The sequence below is a fragment of the Strix aluco genome, chromosome 3 (assembly GCF_031877795.1).
Source record: "Strix aluco isolate bStrAlu1 chromosome 3, bStrAlu1.hap1, whole genome shotgun sequence".
In the NCBI taxonomy this organism is placed as follows: Eukaryota; Metazoa; Chordata; class Aves; order Strigiformes; family Strigidae; genus Strix; species Strix aluco.
This window is the reverse complement of record NC_133933.1, coordinates 92,401,668-92,423,379: the sequence shown is the minus strand read 5'-3', so window position 1 is coordinate 92,423,379 and position 21,712 is coordinate 92,401,668. Positions and strand designations below refer to the sequence as shown.

Genomic DNA, 21,712 nt, shown 5'->3' with positions numbered 1-21,712 from the left:
CAGCTCTGGTACAACCAGGCCATGCGTAAACCATCACCACCTCCAGAGCTCGAGGGACAGTGGCCAGGGCCACCCCAGCGAGGCCCTTCCACAGCAGCCCCGACAGATAGGGCCGCCCCCGCGAGCCCAGGCACCGCCATTTGCTGCCGTTTGCCGCCAAAACCCGTCGGCGGGAGGGCGGGGAGGGGCGTCACGTGGCCGCGTGGCCGCGGGGCGCGTGGCGTCGTGTCACGTGACGCGCGGAGGCACGCCCCCTTCCCGCTCTCGCCCCTCCCCGCCCCAGTGTTGCGCCGCGGGGGACGTCAGGCGCGCGCCCGTGCGCGCGCTCCCCCCGTTTCCCTGGCACGTGACCCCTCCCCGGAACGTGGCATTGTGTTATCACGTGACCTGGAAACGGAGCGGGGGGGGCCAGGACGCCGAGGCAGGCAGGGAGGGGGGGGCTGCGTACGCGACGGAGCGGGGTGCGAAGATGGCGGACGAGGAGGCCGAGCAGGAGAGCGGTAGCCTAGGTGGCGACCTCCTGGAGCTGCGGCGCCTGCGGGAGCGGCTGGTGGAGCTAGAGACGGGGCTGCGGGAGAGCCCCGAGCCGGCGGTGCAGGCGGCTACCGAGTACTGCAAGCAGCTCTGCCAGGTCAGGCCGCCTCTTCCCTTCCCTTCTTCCCTTCCCTGCCCCCGCCCGCGCCCTCCCCTCCCCCGCGGGGTGTGTGTGTGCGTGTGCCCGGGTGAGAGGGAGCGCGGGGGGCGGGCGGGAGCAGCGCCGCCCCCGCCGGGACGCCGAGGGGGGAGCCGGAGCCAACGGCCCGGTGCGGCGGTTGGCCCGGGCGGCGCGGGGGGGGGCCGCCGGGAGTTAGTGCACCGGGCCGGGCGCCGCGGGGCGATTGACGCCGCCGGTCATTGTGGGCTGAGATGAGGTGGGCCGCCCCCCCTGTGCCGGGAGCCGCTCCGGCCGGGCCTGTAATCCCCTTCCCCCGCCTCTCCTCCCCCCCTCCCCGGCGGCCGCCCCGGTTCTCGCGGTCTCTAGGCCCCTTTGTTGTGCTCTGCGGCTCGGCTTATCGAAGGGCCCTTTGTTCCTGGTGGTGGCGGACCGAGGCCCCCCCCTCGCCCCGTCCCCTTCGCTCCGGCCCCCCTCCTCCCCTGGAGGCGAAGCGCGGGGCGAAGGGAGGGAGGCGGCAGTCCGGGAGATGGGGGCTCCGCTTCTCCGCCGAGGGGCCGAGGAGGAGCTGAAAGTCCGTCCCGGGTCCCCTCTGCGCGGGGCTCCTGCTCTATGCCCGAGTGCCCCCCTCCCCCAGCCCCTTCCCCTCTCCCCTCCCTATCTCGTAGCCTAGAGGGATAGCGGAGTTCTTCTTATCCTGGGAAGGAGAAGGCGGTTGAGTTGTGCTGGACTAAATAAACTAAGTCGCCAGTGATGGTGGCACGTCTGTAGATCGGCGATGCTGCTCACCGTTTTCTCACCCTGTCAAGGGAGCGGAATCCCACCTCAGGAGAGGGCTCCTGAGCTGGCCGTGTTTGAAGCACCATTGTGTGTAATTATTCTAGCTGTGACTGCCGTCGCGAAAAGGCCTGCTTCCCGAGGGCTTGGGCTGGTCCTGAAGCAGGGATGTTTGCAGGTGTTTCTTCTGAACTGGTGACCCTGCTGAGCATCCCTTTCTAAACAAACTTTGTGGTGCTAGCTCTACAGTTAAAACAAACTGCTCCATTTTAGTCACATATGTGTGTATACATTGTCCTGATTTCTTTTAGATGTCCTTTCTCAGCTAGCATTACTTATGACACAATGTATAAAACAAGTTCTTAAATATTTTATGCCACAGAAATTCACATATTATTGTCACCCATTCATGGAACATAGGCAAATTGTTAAAAGGTGGAATGTGTAAGAGAGAATTCCCATGGTCGGTTTGGATGGTGTTTTATTTGTGATTTTGTATCCGTTTCCTTAAAGAGTTTATTCTTGGTGGTAGCCATTGTAGCATGCTAATTTACATGTCTCACTTCTGGATTAAACTGGGCTCTACTTTCTGCTAACCAGGGACATTCGCTACTAAATATTTTAAGCATGCTCCTTTCTTGGATTTTATTTCATGTATACAGGAGTTGTAATTCAGGTTCTTTTTCTCCGGTCAAAATTTATCACCTCTTATTTGGGTAGAATGTCTGTGTAAATGCACAGAAACAAGATTCGTTTATGTTGGTTCAGATCACTGTGTTCCCAGTGTCTTCAATCTTTGTGCCTACTTTCTTAAATTCATACACTGGCAGGTAGAAATCTGGCTTTCCTGACTCCGGCTCGACTTTTAACTTGTGAATGAGCTGTTCATTGAACTGAAATAGTTGGGTGGGTGGGAATGAAGACGCCATTCTCGACAGAGTAGATTACTGGTGTCTAAAGCAGATTTATCACTGAAAGTATGGTTGCGTGTTCTTAGTGAGTGACTTCAGTAGTTGATTGATTGATTTGAAGTTTAACAAAAATTAATATTATTTTAATGACTGTTACAAAAGTCCATTGTAAGGCCCAAGTTTACTAATTTTCTCATACACCTTTCAAAAACAAGTCTCCCTGAACAAAACAGTTGTGTAGAAACTGACTTAGATAAAAATCCATGCTGTTTTGAAATGAGTTACTGTCCCTTCTGTACCAAGATTTACAGGAAGACTGTTTATGTTTATGCAGACTGAAGAGTGATGTGTAACACAGAGTTGAGGCATGCCATTCAATATTGAAAGATCCAGCTTTTCAAATTTTAAACCAAGATCTAAGCGGATGCTTAATGTATTAAATAGTGGTGGTGTTGGGTGGATATTTTTTATACTGGTTCAACAGATTTTAAAGATCTGTTCACCTATGCTGGTGGTGCCAAAATACTTATTCAGCCTCTTCTAAGTTTTAATCCTTTATTTGGGCTAACACAAAATAGTATTCATGATTCGGATAGTAGGCTTAGCTACTTAGCTTGCACTGCATGACAGAGGTTATAGAAAATTCCTGTAATAGTAAAAGCCATCTCAGAAGTCTCTTTTAAATAAACATTTTAAAGGCATCTGCCATGATTTCTAGAATAAAGTCTTTATATATGCATAAAAGAATAATTTGACTGGTCATATATACAAAACTTAGTCTAATTTATATCTTAAGTCTCGAAGTGCAGTGCTGAAGAAATGTTTTAGTGTTTATCTCGGTATGGTTTCACCTGCTTTTTTTTTTTTTCCATACTTAGTTTCTAGGCATGAAATAACTACACAGAACTTGGAAAGTCTTGTGTCCTTATTTTATTTTGCCAGGTAGGGACTCTGGAGCCCAGCAACCACATAGCTTGTTGCCATAAATCAACTTTTTAACTTTTTTTTTTTACATGAAGTGGGTAGCATAATGTTTGAGAAATAAGCGTATTTTCATGGGGAAGGAAGCTAAAGAATGTGCAGTAGAGCACTGAAAAATCCTTAGGTTTAAAGGCAAATAAGGGATTTAAGTACTCTGCTCTCATTAAATAAAGTGGGAGTTGTACAGCCAAATCCCTTATCTGGTTTTGAAAAATCTCAGTTTGAACTATTTCAGTGTTTATAACCCAACAGTGTAGAACTGTTACAAACACAGGAAAACAAGACCCCTTGTACCTTTGCAGAAAATAGTGTTATAGTACTTTATTCTTACAAAAGAAAACAGTATACTATAAAGTTTACTTTTATGTATTTTATATGCAGCATTTCATTACCTATAAATATTTTTGTGTTTTGCTGCTAATGGCACTGTGAAATGATGCAATTATTCTTAAATTTTAAGGGGATTATAGACTAGATCTTAATCCTGTACCATATCTGTGAATGTAGTTGTGTTCTCCATTGTCAGCATGCAACAGAGAGCATTATTTTTGTTATCAAGTGAAATTCACTTCCATACGGATATATGTAAAATGACTTTTTAATTGTGATTCATGCTCTTCTGTTGCAATTTGGTAATTAGCAAATCTGTGACAAACGGTTATGTTGTCACAAACAATATGTGTGCAGACTGGGGCAGACAAAACAAGTATCTTCAGCTGTAGTGACTAAAAATTGAAAGTGTGAATTTTGTGAGAATTCAGAATGGTCCAAAGAAAGATTGCTGTTCTTGTCACCATGTGGTGGCTGCTTAGATTCTTTTCAAACTTTGCTTTTAAAGGTGATCTGTTGATTGTGTTCAATTAGAGAAGACAAAAATGTTGGATTTTTTTTTTCCCCCCGAGAGCTATGTGAATGAGATGCTGATGGGTATATCAGAGCTCTTCGCTATGGGCTGTGTTCCCTTCCAATTGTTCATTACCCAATGTAACCTTTATTTTCTTAAATACTGAATTGCAGGCTGGTAGCAGATTTTCTTTTGTTGCTAGTTACTTGTGAAATCTTTGTTGTACCTCTACTTATCCTGACTGTTTTTCTGTAGTTGACGTGTGCAATCTTTGAGCTTATTAGTCTTCTCTTCATTATTATTTTTGACTTTTCATCTCTCTTCTGAATCTGCTTCTGAGGTTTTTTCCTTTTTTTTTTTTTTCTCCTCTCTTCTGCTGTGCTTTGTGGTACAAATTCTGCAAAAGTGTAAGGTGGTCAGGTTTGTTGTACTAATGTACGAGTTGTCAACATATAGTGAACTATATCAAAAACATAAGAAAGTATAACACATAAGACTGTTGTGTGATCCTTCCTCAACAACTTTGCCTGTACTTTTTGTTTCATCTGTTGGTTGTCTGCCTGTTCTGAGAAAAATTCATGTGTTAAAATACGTTAACAAGTGTGGTTAGCCATTAGTAGACACATTAATATCCTTCTAGTGTAGGCAGTTTACCCTGTAGGATCTTCTTTAGCAAAAAAAGTATAATGCTGATAGAAAAATGGGGGGAGGAGGCACAAAGGTTTTTATCTACTTCAAAAGAAACCCCAAAACTACTTTTTTAAAAGCTTGTTTTTAACTGATAAGACTGCACAGAGTTTATTCCTACTGTTTTAAACTGATTTTTATTGTGTGTTGAGGTTCTAGTGAAGTATTTAGGACCTTAAGGTCCTACCCTATTTTTTTTTCTGTGTGCTGACATGCTAGATTAGATCTTGGTAATGTTGGGGAATACATGCTGTACTAATCTGAATATAAGATGTCTCTCCTAAAAGTAAACATGCATAGCTCTACATAAAAAGCTTTATTACATACCTGTAATCAATAGATAATAAAGTTTTTACTAATGATTTGTTTCTATAAAAGGTTAGTCTTATTTTCTTCTCTTATACTTTACTACAGTTGGCTTTCAGTTGTTACACCTCACAGACTTCACAACTTTCTGGTGCTGTCACCCTCTTCACTGTTGTCGCCTTCTTCCCTTTTAGTGCCTATATTCTCAGCTTCCTCTTCAGACTCGAGATGACAGAAATAATCTTCAGTTCTGTCCATAGAATTTGAAATAAAGCCTTTCTTAAACCTTTTAGCTACAACTTCTGGATTTATCCAAACCCAGTCTGTCTTAATCCAATGACAAAGAAGTGTTTCAGTAGGCTTCTTTATTTTTTCCTGTAGGAGTAAGATGATGATCCCTTGCCAGGAGTCATTCTGTATATAAAGACCTCAGCAGTCTTTGAAGGGCTTATTTGCTATTTCATCAAGCACCTGCCATTGTGATGTCCTTCCTACTGATGTGACCGTAAGATTGGTATTCACTGACAGTGAAAAATACCATCAGCAGAACATCAGGTGCCCTTTTAATACAAGTAGAAGACATTTCCTCTTTTTCTTAATATCACACCTGGTCTCTTACTCCAGACAACATTCATCGAACTCTTCATTGAGTGGGTACATAGACATCCACCCTTGATTTTGTTTGGCTCAACAGCTAATAGTGATCTTTACGTAATATAGTCACAGCCTGCTGGAATGTGAATGTTGGTAGCGTTGCTACTTTTTGAGCTTTCAGTTTAATGATTTCCTGTGTAGCAAGGTCTCTGTCTCTTCTTTCGAGTATTCACAAATTCTACAGCTTCTATGTCTTTATGTAAAAAGTGTTTCCTTTGAGTCCAGTGAGTGATTTCTACACTGAGCTAACCCTTAAAAGCTTCTGTTTTGATGTTTCCGTCTTTGCACTTTTTTCTCTACCACACTGTGTTTCTTCCTGGTCTCACAATTGCTAGTTTTTTCTACATCTGTTACCATGAGTGTAAGATTTCCATCATAACTTCTAATATTTCTAAATTTTGCTTTTGTACCTGTAACATCCAGATGATCTGCTATTCAGGGAGAGATGTACAGCAGCCAGAAATCACAAGGAATCCGCTAAACTATAGTACACCGCACAGATTCACAAGTGCATGAAGAAAAACAACTGTCATCACTGTGTCATCTCATGTAAACTTTGAGCTGCCTCAGGCATTTTTGTGCTCCTTCATCACTGTAAGACCTGCCATGCCAAACAGTCGTATTATCTTATTGACCTGGGGAAGCGTGGAAATGACACCCCCTGAGTCTTTAAGTTAAATTACAGGGAGTCGGGGAAATTGTCTTGCTTCCAAATAAAATGTATGTGTGCATATCTGTATATAATGTGTATGTGTTTAGAAAAAAACATCCTCACTGTTTAGGGTAAGTCTAACCAATGAGGATAACTGTTCTAGTCCTTGTCCCCAGTAATGCCATCAAGCTTCAGCATCATGCCAAATTGGAGCTGGTCTTCATTAGAACTTCTCAGCTCTGTACTATAAGTTTTTATTAATACAAGTTTTCCATGACTCCAAAGCAGTATTAATTATTGGTGAGCCATAGCTACAAATGCTTGTTTAACCTGTTCTCAAAAATTTCCGGTAAGAACGATTCCAAAAAACTCCCTGGGTAATACATTTTAGTTCAGTTATCTTTGCCTTCAAATGTGTTTGTGTTTTGTTTTTTTTTTTCCTCTTGCACTCTTAACTTGATCTCTAATCTCTTGTTGCAATTTAAGACTACTGTGATTTATCCTATCCCATGTAGACATGGAAAGTAGCACATTCCTCTTCTGTTGGAAGCACCTCTTAGATTTTTAAGGCTATTTTCAGTCTTTTGCCAGTTTTCACTTTCGTGAACAGAGTTTTTGCAGTCCTTGATTTTAAATTTTTCCTTTTTTTACCCTTTTCTTTTTGCTTTGTTACTATATCTTTGGAATCTATGTGGTTTTGAAGTATCTGAAGGGAATGTAACAATCTAGTAAGAATTCAGTAAGGAGGTAACAGCTCATGTAAGACTTAGGATTGAAGTACTTTTCCTGTAAAACATACTATTTATCTTTACAATTACAAATAGTCCAGAGAAGAGTGATAGTTATCCAAAGTGTAACAAATTAAGGTAGTTAAGAAGATGACAAAATGTAGATGGTGGGTTTAAAATTAATACAATTTCAGATTCTCGACAAAAGCTCACCTTTCTATGTAAGGTGCTGCATATGACACTAAAATCAAGCATTCCATTTAATTACTGCGGGAAAGAAAAAAGCTTTCCATTTGGCAAATAGATGCTTAGTTTCATAGTTGCCATGATGCACAATTTTTGCAGGATTAAAATTACTTGATGCTTTTACTGAAATTTTTAAGAAACACCCTCCTATCAGCAAACTACCGTTTCTCTAAAAAATACTTTCAGCCAAAAGTTAATATTTAACAGTGCATGAAGTTCGTTTTCCTCCATAATATCCTTGATTCTGACTGTCCATTCAAAGGCTGAGAGGCATTCTGCTTTACACAGTCCTTTCTTTAGCCATCTAAAAAAAATCTGAAGATCTTAGTGTAGATTTCAATTTACCCGTAGTAGTTGGCTATAAACAATAGCTGCACATCTATGCTAGCATTAACTAAATGTATCACATACTTTCTGTACTGGCACATATATTCCTACCTTTACCTTTTCCTACAGATCCAAATTTTATTCCCAGCTTTATTAATGTGTATCAATAATGTCTAGGTTGCTTTCTAAAACTATGATTATTGTAGATTCACTGTTTAAAAACCATGAAATTGACTATGGAAAATACCTTATTGTGCAGGACTGTACAAGGAATATATACATTTGTTAACGTTTAAGGCATCTTATTTTATCAAAATATCCACACTGTGTGTCAGTTTCTTGATAAGGAAGCTATGCATCTATCTGAGAGAGATAGAAAATGGACTGAACATTGAATTTATTTTTTTAATTATTTTGTTGGAAAATTAATATCTCAAATCACAGATCTTGAGCCAAGGCAGCAAAAAAATAAGTGCTTTTCTAGGGAATCTTTGCTTCCATTGTGACTAAAAATCAGAATTTCTTCTGGCCTTTTCCATTTACTCTGCCATTTAAATGTCATAATATTTTTTTACTCTAGGCTTTATGCAGACCTACTATATATTGTAGGTGGTTTCTACATAAGACTTCACTAAATTAGAGATCAAACTGGAACAGTTAAGAGACATCAACATAGTGTTTCTTCAGTGTGATATATTACATAAACTGACATATAAGCCAAAGAAACTGTTTCAAATTCATATATGTATGGGCATATACTGAAGAAATAGCGCTTCAGGCATTGATTTATGTCTATGAAAAAATTTTTATTAGAGTTGTTTTTAAAGGCCTCCATATAAATCCTTGAGCATTTACAATACAGTGTGTATAATTCTTTATTTTTCATGAGGGAAACTAGCATGACATTCTTATGCCATCAGCTTCTCTGAAATGATGTACAACAACTTGCAAATTTAAGTTTAAATAACAGGTAAAAAATATGACTTGTAACTATCATTTGAAATAGTATTCCCCATTTTATTAGATCTCTGCTTTTACATAGGTTAAAAACCTAATGTCTCACATTTTAAAAAGAGTTCAGGAGTGTTTTTGAGGTGTGAAACTTTTTTCTTCTATTTGTCTTTCCAAATATGCATTAAAGACAACTCCATGATGTTATTTCTACGATCTTTCATCTCTAAGGATGAACTGCACTGCTTTCATTTGGGAAGAGTTAATCTAATAACACCTAGTACTTGGTAGAACAAAGACATTCAAAAAGAAGGTATATGTAACATCAAAAAGGCAGTGGAACTTTATAAAATTATTCTCTGAAAATAGGCCTGATCCAATAGGAAATTGGACTAAACTTGCAAAAAAGTTTGCCTTTAAGTTTTTGGTAAGAATAGTTTGATCAAATTTCTCCCCCATCTTCTCTTCTGTAACTGTTGTACAGTCTTCTCCTATGTAGTATTTCTGGTTTCATGATTCCCTGTATGAAGCTAAAGTAAATTAATCTTTCATCAGAGAATCAGGAAAATCCTGTGCTCACTACTGTAGTTCTCACTTGACTGTTTTGTTAATTATTCTGAGCTAGTCACAGAGTTCTTTGTCCTTATAGGGACTCGTGTAACATGGACAACTTCTGCCAAAACTCCATCCGGCTTCAGATACTGACTCCTAGTGTTCATTGTCCCCTAACTGCTGGGCAGATGCATCTGTTGCTTTGAGAAACTTAACTGCCCTAAAGTAAAATTCTTTAGGATTTCTTCAGGATAAAGACCAGTCCTTATTTTGTAACTCTCTGTTGTCTTTTGGGTTGAATATAGCAGTTATTTAAGGGCTTTCGTTTGAGCTGATAGCGAATATGGTGTTGCTTACTCAGTCTCCTGTATATCATAAAGAACAGAATTTGGTAGGACTCCTTTTTATCTTCTGTTATTCAGAATGATGGGGAGAATTGATTCTGGTGAATAGGTAAATCCTGTTTGATATTTATGTATCTAATACACTGAATGTTGTTTTGATGAATCAGGAAAGTACATCCAGTGATCAGGCATTAAATCACACTACAAGTAAGGAGTTCCTCAGTCTTGTGATTCCTACTTGTGTCAGGAGCTTGTGATAATACACTGTTTCATAGCAGAATGAACATAAGGGTGAGGACAAGAAGAGATTAAATGTTCAGCATCACAAAAGACGTAATCTGAACTTCATTTTTATTTTAATCATTGGAGGGTAGCTCTTACGAAGACAATAGCTGGGATAAAAAATAACTTCTGATTACGAATCCATAATAGTGAAGAAGATAAATATCCCAGTTCCACAGACATGGAACTTGCATAATGCTCTAGTAGAAACTGGCATGGCAATTGAACCCTGCTTTTGGATACCCAGCCAGACTTCATGAACCACATCAGTGTGATGGCAGGAGCTGAGTTCTACTCAGGTTAGCTAATGTATTCAGGAGAAAGTATAATCTTGGCTTCTGTCCTTCCTCACACATGGACACAGTGGCAGTACCTCGACACTGGTATAAAGACACGGTTGTTAGACTCTGTGTGAATCAGGTAGACATTACCTTGTTCTTTCACAGGAAATGCAGATCACATGGAAGCATCCTTTGGGATGCCAATTTGACTGTGCTGAATAGACAAGCAATTAAGTAACCTTTCTACTGAGGAAGAAGATTATCAATTAAGTTCTCATCAAAATTTAAAAGGTTTGAAGTAGCAGTGGGAGAAGTTGCATGCAGCTGATAAAGACAGCTAATACAGAAAGGTAACACAGATGAACCACAGAAATACTTGTAATGTCTCATTTCACTTGACTGAGAGAGCAAGTTCAAGTCACCTATATTGCAGGAAATACACATATTTTCAGATTAGACACAGTTATTTCTGGCTATCTTCCTATTTTTAATCTGCCCATATGCCAGTCTGATAATTAAAAGAATAGGTAAATTAGATTTCCTGGCAGTGAATAAAAGTTTGCGGTAATGAACATCCCACCGCATTCCTGAAATGCCTGTTTAATGGCCAACTGCTGAATATTGTTTTTAACTAAACATAAGTAACTAAAAATAAAATATGAAGGTTCGGATGACATTAAATTGAGACCTGAATGAAAACCTGAATAGAGAGAAATGTAGCCTAGGACTATGACAAGTTCAATTCTTATGTAAGGATGCAAAAGAAGTTAGATACTACTGACAAAATCAGGAGGCATATTGAATGCAAAATGTTGAAAGAATAAAGTGAAGCCTAAAGAAGGGTAATTTCTACTACTGTATATGACAAAGTAAGAGGTTTAATGAAGTTATTTCCTAGTATTTTAAATAATTGTTTTAAAACAGTTTATGGATGTAATCAGAGACAGTCCATTCATTTTCTATTTTTTTCTAATTCTTTGTCTAAAGCTGGGTTTTGAATTTTAAGCCAAACAGAGAGTAAAGATTAATGGGAGAAATAGCACCAAGGTAATGTCTCTTTTGTTTTGCCTCTTTCAATTTAATAATTAGCAATCTGAGCTAACGCAGTATGTTCAGCATGCCCAGGTGAAAAACATACAAATTGCTTGTGCCCTTTTGACTTGCATTTGGGAAGAGAAATGTATCTCTTATCAGTTAACAGAATGTTCAATGTTTGGTAATTAACTTTCCAGAGTCAGTCATCTCTCTTCCTTGCTGTGTTTTTTGTGATGTTTTCTTGGTGACAGTAGATGACACAATTACTACTCTCAGAGTTGTAGCAGAGCCCCACAACCTTTTCTTCTATTTCTGCTTCTGTATCTGCTGAAACACTCTTTTTCAAACCTTCCTTCAATGTAGACTCTGCTTTAGAAATACAAATGTATTTTTTGACAGCACACTTGCATCTGCCTTGGGTTTGTATCTGTAAATTTGGCGCAGCGGTACTAGTGAAGTAGAAATAGTTGGATAAAGAGGCACGGTTAACTTTTTATACTTGTGTGCCGAAGAGTCAGGGTTATAATGTCCTTACAAATTGAATTGTGACAGTAGTTTAACAATTTTCAAAAAGTTAATCTTAAGGGTGAGTGTCTTTATGTTGTCGATCATCATTACATGGATTCTTCCTGTAATTAGTCTTAGCTCTCTTCACCAGAGATGTGCAACCATGAGAGTGTGAGTTACAGTCAAGTAGTTGTAAAGAATCATCAAGGTCATTAACACCTTAGGTGGTATAAATAAATGTAGGGAAAGGAGGAGGGAGTTCAAATAATCAATGCACTCTTGCATTTTCAGAAGTGTTGAAATCTGTTATTACATATTCATGGTAACTAGAGCTGCAGTGAGATTTATTTAAAAAAAAAAAAAAAAATTTCCATGAAGGAGATCTAAGTAGATGTGGTTGTTTGGGGAGAATCTTTTTAGGTAAGAGTCAAAAAGTAGCTAATGATAATTCTTACTAACTTCATATCATTCCTCGACTTTTGTGTTTTGTAATTTTCATGGAATGATATTCAAGAAACTTATTTTGTGTAATAAACTACTATATATAGTATATATATACACTATATAAACTACTGTATAGATGTATGAATGTGTAGTGATTCAACAAACTGAGAAAATGCATCATTCATTGCAGGGTAGTTGATCATCTTTACTGGATTTAAAATGTATTCTAATTCTTTCTAACTCAAAATTAATTAGAAGTATCAGTTCTTCAGCAGTTACCTTTTCTGTGAGTGTGTGTTTCTCTGAACTTACTGTTGTTTGTGAAAATCTCCAGGAGGATAGCTTGCTTTCAGTACAAATGTACATATGAGTTACTGCAAGAAAAATGTGTAAGACTTGATTTCTTGCCATTTCTGTGCATTTCCTTTTCCCTTTCTGGTGAGGCTTGAGCATGAAACTTAGATCTGTATCTTTATATTTTTGCAGTTTTGCCTCAAGAAAATTGTGCAGTTATAATTCAGTTTATTCTTTGTGTTCTGGTTTGATAGACAACACTTCAGATTTACATGGTTGATCTGAAAACTCAGATGAATAAAAAAAAATGAAGAGGATGGTGAGAGGAGAATGTTTATTTTTTTAAAAAATGAGGCTTGTAGATGGGTAGAATTTTGCAACACTCTTTTTCAGATTACCTTTAAAACTGTTTAGGAAGCTAGTAGTTTAAAGTGTTTGACCTAGTGGGTTTTTTTGTTTAGATAACACCTAAATATGGTAGTTCTTAATAAGTGATGATTATCTGTACCAGAGAGTGCATACCTGTGTGTCTGAATACTGAAAATACCAATAATAAAAATCAGTGCCATTGTGTAGGTGGTACTCCACTCTGAGTACAGAACAGAGCGTGTTTGGGGTTTTTTTTTCCCATGGAAGGAGAAACGCTGTAATAGGCAAGAGTATAGAAGCATACATGCTTATACACTATAGCAAAACTACTTCTAGTGTTCTGAATATCTCTCTTCGGTAGATGAATGAGAAAGTGAGTGGTTGAAAGAACAGTTTTCAGATAATGTAACATATCCATAGAAGATATACATGAACCAAAATAGTGGGTGCCTATACATTAACACTCTGGGTCAGACTAGAAGTTCACTTTGAAAGTGATTTTCTGATCATCCCTGCTTTGTTTTATATTGCCGAGTGCCTTTGCAGTGTGGAAATTGAATGTATTTTGGCTGAAACTAAACCACAAGCTGTGCTTCAGGAGCAATTGCAGGCAGTCTGCTTCAGCCACTAATAGGTATCCAGTTAATGGAACCACCTGAAAGCTAGTCCGAAATAAGATCTCTTGTGGATACACTGGGGTCTTGGGTTCTCAACCACCAGCTTTTCTGCTGTATGGATCCACTCCTTACACAGTGCATTGCACTGAAGTGCTGTAGTCATTGTGAGCTTTATGTGGACCAGTTCCTAGTTGCAAACTCAAATTTTGATTTTGAACTTCATCTCTGACTGAGTCTATCTTGACTTCGTGAGTATTTCTTGGGCTTACTAATTCAGTACTCACTATTCTTGACTTAACTTTCCTTTGCTTTCAACTGCAGGATAGAGAAGCTTATGGTGTTAGAATGGGGGTGTAAAGTGTAAAAGCAGCTGGAGTTTTCTATTTGAAGGAAGAGGAAAAAACAGTGAAGAAGATTGGAACTGCAGCCTACCAGTGGAGAAGAGTAGTAGTAATGGGGAAAAAAATTTGCATAGCTCTGCACCATGCCTGCAGAAATTGAGAATGAAAACAATGGCTTAAATACAATCTTGTAGTAAGAGATGGAATTAAGAGTCTGGCTTCAGTCCTCTCTTCTGGACACAAGTCAGTATCTCCATTAGAATTAAAGCAACATCAGCTGACTCTTCAGCCAGAGGCATCTTGGCTTTCTAAAGCTATACTTTGCTGAACAACTTTATTGTGAAACAATTCAGAAGTCACATTCAAAGTAAAAATAGCACATCAACAACTTAAAATCTTGAAAGGTTATAAAAACTAAAATTGAGTAAAAATTTGGATTGATGTTCTTTGATCATAATTTGTACTTGTACACTAGAAAAGATAATATTTGATTATGTCATCCCTAGTTTTGTAAATGCAGTCTCATGTTCTGTGCTGCTGAAGTTCTTCTGTTCAATTCTGGATTGTGTTGTAGTAACAAACATGTAAGACCTAATACGCTCTCAGCTCTTGTCTAGCTACAAAATCAAGGTAACAGTGCTAAGCCTTGGTAAACAAATAGTGAATAAGTTAACTAGTACCAGTTTTAATTTGCCTAATTAAACCGCTTTGGAAATGAATTGGAAGTACAATGCTGTGTTGACTTGTAAAATGACTTCTCTGTGCACAGATCTAAATAAGTAGAAACTGATTTTGTTGACTTACATTGATATAACCTGGTTCTTTATTTTGGCATATATGTAAGGGCAGCAGTATTTCAGATGGTGCTGTTCTGTCTGCTTGTAGTGGACAGATTTGAAATATCCATGCTTTTCTATGGAAGTTTTGTTCTAGTCTAAAAATCAGTTTGCCTGTAGAGCATCCCAGCTAAAAGTCCAACATGGAAACAGGTCATTTTATGTTTGAGGGTTTTGGGAGGCAAAAGTGAAAGGGAAATAAAGATGGATTATGATTATGGTGACAGGCAGAAATGCCTTAATTCAGAGGGTTGTCATACCACAGAGAAAGGAACAGATACTCATCTTCTCCCCCTGCCCCCCACCCCCCACCCCCCCCCCCCGCTTTTTAAAACGGGCAGGAGGTGTGATGGAGTTCATACTGTATGTAAATATTTAGCTTACTCTTTTAAATGCTTTAAAAATAATCATAGTCATAGTATTTGTTTCTAGTGTCTCAAATAGTGAAGTCTCATGGGAAATCTGTGGTAGGCTTGGTTTAAATTAGACATTGTATTAGTAAGGTTTTTTTAACATGCAGAACTAGTTCAAGAACTATTCAAGTTTTTACTTGAATATTCTATTCGATTGACATCTTAGTTGGGTAGTCTGTCCTCGTACAACATGGGCATAAATGTTGATTGCATCCCAGCTACTCCTCAGCTGCTTCTTAGCCTCCTCCAGTTAAAGTGCCTTTCATGGGATCCTTAACCTAACAGCTTTCTTAAAAAAAAAAAAAAAAAAAAAAAGTTGCTGCAGTTATCAAAAGACTCCTGCTTTTTGTGTGATGAAAAGCTTGTTCTCCATTTTCTGATAAAATGCTGAACAACAAGGAGGAGAGAAAGCAGATCACAAAAAAAAAGGTGGTCTTCGGCTCTAGGAGCTGGAGATCATCGAGGCTGAGAATAATGGTATTTCATCACCTGTAAAGATGGCTTTGGTGTCCCTTAAGGATGTAACTCTGCTGTGGGACTTAAAGATCATCTGGTACTGATGCATTGGTACCAAAGCTTCTTGACTCCAGAGGTGTCTGAACTGGGATATCTAATATATTTTTAGTATCCCAACTACTTCATTAAAAAGAAAACATGTTATAAGGCTATTCTCAACCAGTCAGTTTATTTTCCTCATGGTACGGAAGAGACATCACAGGCAATGTTTCTGCATTCACTTAAGTTCGAATAGTCTGGAAATGCTTCTTGAACTAACTCCTCTTTAGATGCTGTGGGGCTTTGAGGACATGACTGCCAGTACGTCGTCTTTTGCTCATTGGTCATGCCAGCTATCATCCTAGTTGTCTTCTAATTTACAGGGGGATCTTGGGGAAGGGATGATTTCAGCATTGCAAACCAGGAATAATGCTCCAATTTGAAAGGAGAGATCTGTTCACTTACAGGTTTGTTTTTATTTTACTAGTTCTATTCCATGATTGACTTTTCATTTGGTTCTGTAATGATAGTGGCACAGGGCTAGAGTTGCACAGAAGAGTTGAGGCCAAAAGTCCCGCTTAGTGTGTAAACTATCATAAATTGCGCCTTAAAAGTCGACTGTTACCAGCTTTCCAGGAATTTGAACAATGCTATTTTCATCACAAGCTCAGTTCTTTAATGATTGTAACAGCCAGTGAGATTATGCTTCAGGCTCACAGAGTTTTACTCTGAAAAACACAGACCTCGAAAATTAATTTCGTTTGAATGAGATTAATGTCTAGCTCCAGCCCAAAGAATCAGCATATTAGCTGTGTTTCCCAGGAAAAAAAAACCTTTTTATTCCCCTGTTGTTTAGTCAGAAGACATCATCATCATCACAACTGTATACCTAGCTACTTGATCGAGAATACAGATCGAGTCATCATGTTCCTCGTGTTTCCTCTCTTAGGATTCAGGATCCCATGAACTAAACTGTCTTGCAATTTGTAGCATTTGATTACTCCAGTACCCATGTTCTGTTGATGTCTAGAGGCTTGTCACCTCTGCATGAAAGTTGAGAAATTCCTTCTTGCCTATCGTAAAAGGAATAGCATTTCATCCTGTTATCTTTATTGTCGGAAAGCAGTGTCTTACACAGTGGACTTTCAGTGGTTTTTGACTCCTTTGATGAAGGCATTTTATTTCTCACCATATTGTTCAGTCCCTGATCTGAGGAATTGTATGTGTAATAGCTTTATTTTCATATCACAGTTTGAAATCGTCTAACCCACTGATCTGTGAAATACTTCTTGTTTATATGTATCTCCTGTAGGTACTTAACTAGTGAATCTATCCACATTACAAAGCACCACTGTATTAATTTTTTTAAGAAATGTGTTTGTCTCAGATATCTCTAAGTATCCGTATAAACCTGTACGTTCATGAGGTGATTTTTGAAACTTCTATATCTGATGGCCTCACTGCCAAAACTATACTGAGATCTCAAAATATTTTGGTGTCCCTAGCATCAGGATGTGTGCTCACCCTTAGTGTGAACTCATCCAGAAGAACTGCTTGTGCACAGTTGCCTTGCTTGCTTCTGTCTTCGAGTGCTGCACATTTGAGATACCTCAGTGTTTCTCCTTTAAGATATTGGTCCCAAATGCAAAAGCTTTCAGTGAGCATATTTACTGTGTGGATGTGACTTGTGGAAACTTTCTAAGTTTGAACATAGAGTTGTGTCTGTGTGCATGTTCCAGTACTGATGAACAATACCTCTTGCAAAACCATGGATACTGCAAGAACTTTACTCATTTAACAAATATTTCATGGTGCTCTTACCTCTTCTGGGAAAGAAAAGTTAACAGCAGTTTCAAATGTTGTAGCAATTTCTTTTGAGTAATAGTTAAACATAATCAATTAGTTGCAACTCATGACGACCATATCTAAGAGGCCAAGAATGTGAAGCATATGCATGGAAAATACTTTTTCAAGAAGAATCAGATAGGTTTTAGTTGTGGAAGTGAAAACTGACTTAAGATTACAAGCCCTTGGAATTAGTATTGGGGGGGTCTTTAATCTTACTAACTGGGCTATTTTTGTAACTGGAGAGTAGACAGCTCCTTTGTTGGAAAAGGAATACAGCAGAGAGAAATGATCTAGGTCTGCTAGTCAGACTTAAATCCTTATGTTCAGTTAGTGATTATCTGCAAGGTATGGATATAAATGAAAAAGGCAACAAAATGAAATACAGATTCATGAAGGAGAAAATATATTTTTTTACAAGAGATACAGTAAATCTCACTTGTCTGAACTTCAATAAAATTACTTTTGAAGTGTCTAAAGCAGAAAGATGGCAGCTCAAGAATGAGGAAGTGCTTAGGGTACTGGATATTGGAATACAGTGCCCAATGTTTCCCTTTCAGTTGAAGTTTTGGTAAGAGTCTTACAGCTTACTTTCAGAACTATATTTCAATTTTGTGATACAAAAGAGAAGATTGTGCTGGTAATACAAAACTGGGAGGTGTCATCTGTTTTCACAGGTCAGTATGGCAGCATTGTCAGTGTTTTTCACATTCAGCAGCAGTCAGTTAGCATTGGAAGACTCTCAATAGGCAGGATAAGCATTTTCATATCCTTGCAGCTGCAGTGTCTGGCTTTGACTAGTTCACCTGGCTCATCATTACGTGCTTTAGTAACTTGGACATTGACAAGCAAGAGGTATCCTAGATTATTAGTGTGCATTACATTCTTAAAATACAGTTGTGTGTATTTGAAAGGTAGTTCTTGCTCATCTGAAGTTGTTACACTAGAAATTTGAGGAAGTGAGAATTGAAATCATTACAAATAGATAGTAACATGGAGCTTTTAAAGGTCAGAGTAGTAAAGTTACCGCTCTCTTTTCGCCCTGTTCATTAGCTGACCACAGGCAATATATTTCATAACCTGAAGGAAATAAATACATATAGCCTTGTATTTTCCTACTTTGCATGGAAGAAGAAAACTACACAGATGATGAGTAGCACTTGAGCAGTACTTACGTGGAAGAAACAGTACACGGTGCTACAGATTCCGCTCCCTTTTACTTTTTTGGTATGTTTTTAAAAGGCAATGTCTGGCATTGGATCCGAGTTTATAACAAGATCTAATGTAGAAGACAGCTGTTTCCAGAGAACACCTATTTAAATCATATCAATTTGCATATCTCACTCTCCTTGTCTTATAGTCAGATTATAGTATTGCCACAGTAAGGTGATTTATTCCTTCAAATAAAAAAAAACAAACCCGTCTTTCAGGATACTGACTGACAATTTACTTGTTTCTGTGTGATGTGTGTATTTCTGGCATTCCAAGCTAAATTAAGAGAATTGTCTGCTTTTCTCAGTGTCTGAAAAGTTATGTAGGATTTTGACAAGAAACATCTTTTCAGGTACTTCTTAGAAAAGAAAAAAAGATTTTGGCAGTTGATGTTTTTGAACTAACTCTTTGGCAAGAATAGTTGAGATTTTTCCCATAACAGTTTAGTAAACTTGAAGTATTAAACCGACAAACTTTATATATTCAAACACAGAAAGATATCAGAGATATATCTCTTCCCATGCTTTTTAATTCCTCTTCCCTAAGTTATAATCTTCTAGGGAGGAAAAAAATACCACAGATCAATTTTATGTATTGTCTCATAAGTGGAGAATAATGAAAATTTATCAGAATTGTTTGAACATAACAGTATTTGTACAAGATTGATTTGAAAATTGAGAAATAAAGCAGGTACAGACTGTACAAAACCAGAGGAGAAGCCTGTCTAGTGCAAGGAGAGTAATTCTTTGGGGCTTGTACCTAGTCTAGTTGCTTTACAAATGATGCCTGAGTGAGTTGCTCTGGATATGGTGCAGTTTCTGCAAGAGAATGGGCAACTGACACTTGTCTTCAGCTGAGCTGGTTAGTAACATACTGAGGTTGCAGAGGAATAGTGAAGTGAATTAGAAAATTAACTCAGAAGACTCTTAAGAAAGCAAAGAGGAGAATTTTAGCTTTATGACAGGTGAAACTCTTGGTAGTTTTAATTACTAGTCACATTCCATTCATAAATCATGAATTGAATGTATATGAAGCAGCTGTGGCCAGCTCTTAAGTTTCATACTGTTTTAGAGGAAATTCCAATTGCTCATTTCAAAAAGTGCATTAAACAAAGTGGATCTGAGTTGCATGTTTTACAAGTATTAGAATATAGGAGATAAAATTAGGGAACATAGAAGCAGTGCACGTGTCCTGCAAGGCAGTTACTGTGGAAGTCGCTGCTTGTATTAGTGTTGTTCAAAGAAGAAATCAGATAAATCTGTTCATGTTGTCCTACTGATTTCATGCACTAGTTTAAGAGCCTTAAGACGTTTTCCTGAAAAGAAATAATTCTGCTTTCTTTGCTTTGTGCTGGCGCAAGCACTTGAGTCTACACACTGAACATATTTGGGGAGCTGATAGGAATTAAAACTTGTTTCTTGCTGATTAAGGATTAGCTCTGATCATGGATTTTCTCAAGGTTCTAATAGCCCTTACTTCATAAATGTTGGTTAAAAGATGATAAAGAGCAAACATTAGGAAAATGTCTGTGCAGAGTACAAGTGAAACTACTAGTCAGCACCGAATCACAACTTCTTTTAAACTGTCAGTAGTGTCAGTAATGCGGAAAAAAGGAAAGAAAACACTTCACTCTTTATGGGAGTTTGATTTAAACTTTTTTATCGATGAAGGTGTAATTCAATGTTTTGGACTACTGCAACCTGTAGGAGTGGTATAAGCCATTTTCTGTATTGGAAGTACTGGATAAAATCCTTTTACTTTCAGTCCATGTTTTTTAAAGCATATTAAAAACTTCCCCTGCAGAGAGAAATTGAAAAAGCTGTTCCTTCTCGGTTTGTGTAAATTTGTGCAAAGCTGTTCTTTACACCATGGAGTTGCATGTGGAACAATAAAAGAATGAAGATGTTGCTATACCCTTAAATTGGAGGAGACAGACAGGACAGTGAGTTGGGGCCATGTCTACCCTGTGTATCTTGGTCTGTTGTGGGAGCTGGCAATGGTCATCTTTTTGGTTTTTTCCCCATAGAGTGTTGGAAACTGTAAGCAGTAAAGACTGTGATGTTTGCCAATGCCAGAAACTAGAATTGCTGATTCAAATGATCTATATACTGTGCTGCTTCTTCCAGCTACTTCTCAAGTTTTCTGTTTTGAAATTGTGATGACACCTCATAAGGAGAGAAGGGCAAGGAAGTCATTGACTTCACAGTCCTGACTCAAGGATCTTGATCAGAACTGGTGTTTTGTGGGGAAGGGCAGGTTGTATGCTATTTAAAGAGTTGAATATGAAACTGGCAATCTTTGACATTTGGTTCTTGGCATTTTCCACTAACAAGCCTCATGTAGATGGGCTTTTTTTCTACCCAGGGTGGAATCTTAACACACTCATGGTTGCAGCGTGCTGCCTGCCGACATTGTGCATAAGCTGTTCTTGAATACCTGTTTGATGAAGGTACTCTTTGTATGAGTCTCATGGCTGACTGCCTTCAGTTTGCAGGTAGTCTCCTGTTTAAAATGTTTCTTGTTCTGAATGATCCCTCACAATCACCATACAGGCCCATTATGGCTACATATTATTCCTGACATAGCATAACCAACCACATTGCCATGATAGACCTAATCTACCATGCTGCAGTCCATACTTAGGGGTTGTTGACATACCAAGGCATTGGAAACTGTAAGCAGTAAAGACTGTGATGTTTGCCAATGCCAGAAACTAGAATTTAGCAATGTCAGTTTCTTTTCTCCTGAGCTTGTCTTTAGGATGTCTTTGTTCTGGATCAAGTGATGGTATATGTCTTCTTCCCTTAAGTCACTTTTATCTTAAGCATTGAACTCTAAACCAGCCCAGAAGAGTCGGTGGAACCTGAGCTGAATGAAGTAGTTATGGTGTCAGGCTCATTAGTGTCTCTGCATCTTTGTCTGTATGATGACACCAAACTCAGGAGCCCCAATTAATTTCGTTTGCTCATGAACCACCTAATGATACAAGCTGTGAATGGCTCTGATCATTAGAGCATTACCTGCCTTCTTCACCAGGGAGAACCTTAAGCCAAGAAAAAACTTCTTCAATCATGTGCATGGTTGATACAGGAGACCTGCTTCACTTATTTTCTTATGTTATCCTTTTTC

General features: G+C 38.7%; 1 protein-coding gene across 2 annotated transcripts in view; it reads left to right on the top strand.

Moving 5' to 3' along the window:
* The first annotated feature begins 280 nt into the window (after positions 1-280).
* The window catches only part of ZNF292 (zinc finger protein 292), a 56,875-nt gene continuing 35,443 nt past the window's right edge, over positions 281-21,712 (top strand). For both annotated transcript variants that reach the window (XM_074819610.1, XM_074819609.1), the window contains exon 1: positions 281-631. In XM_074819610.1, the coding sequence (XP_074675711.1) occupies positions 470-631 (162 nt within the window). In that variant the 5' untranslated portion in view covers positions 281-469. The remainder of the gene's footprint in view (positions 632-21,712) is intronic.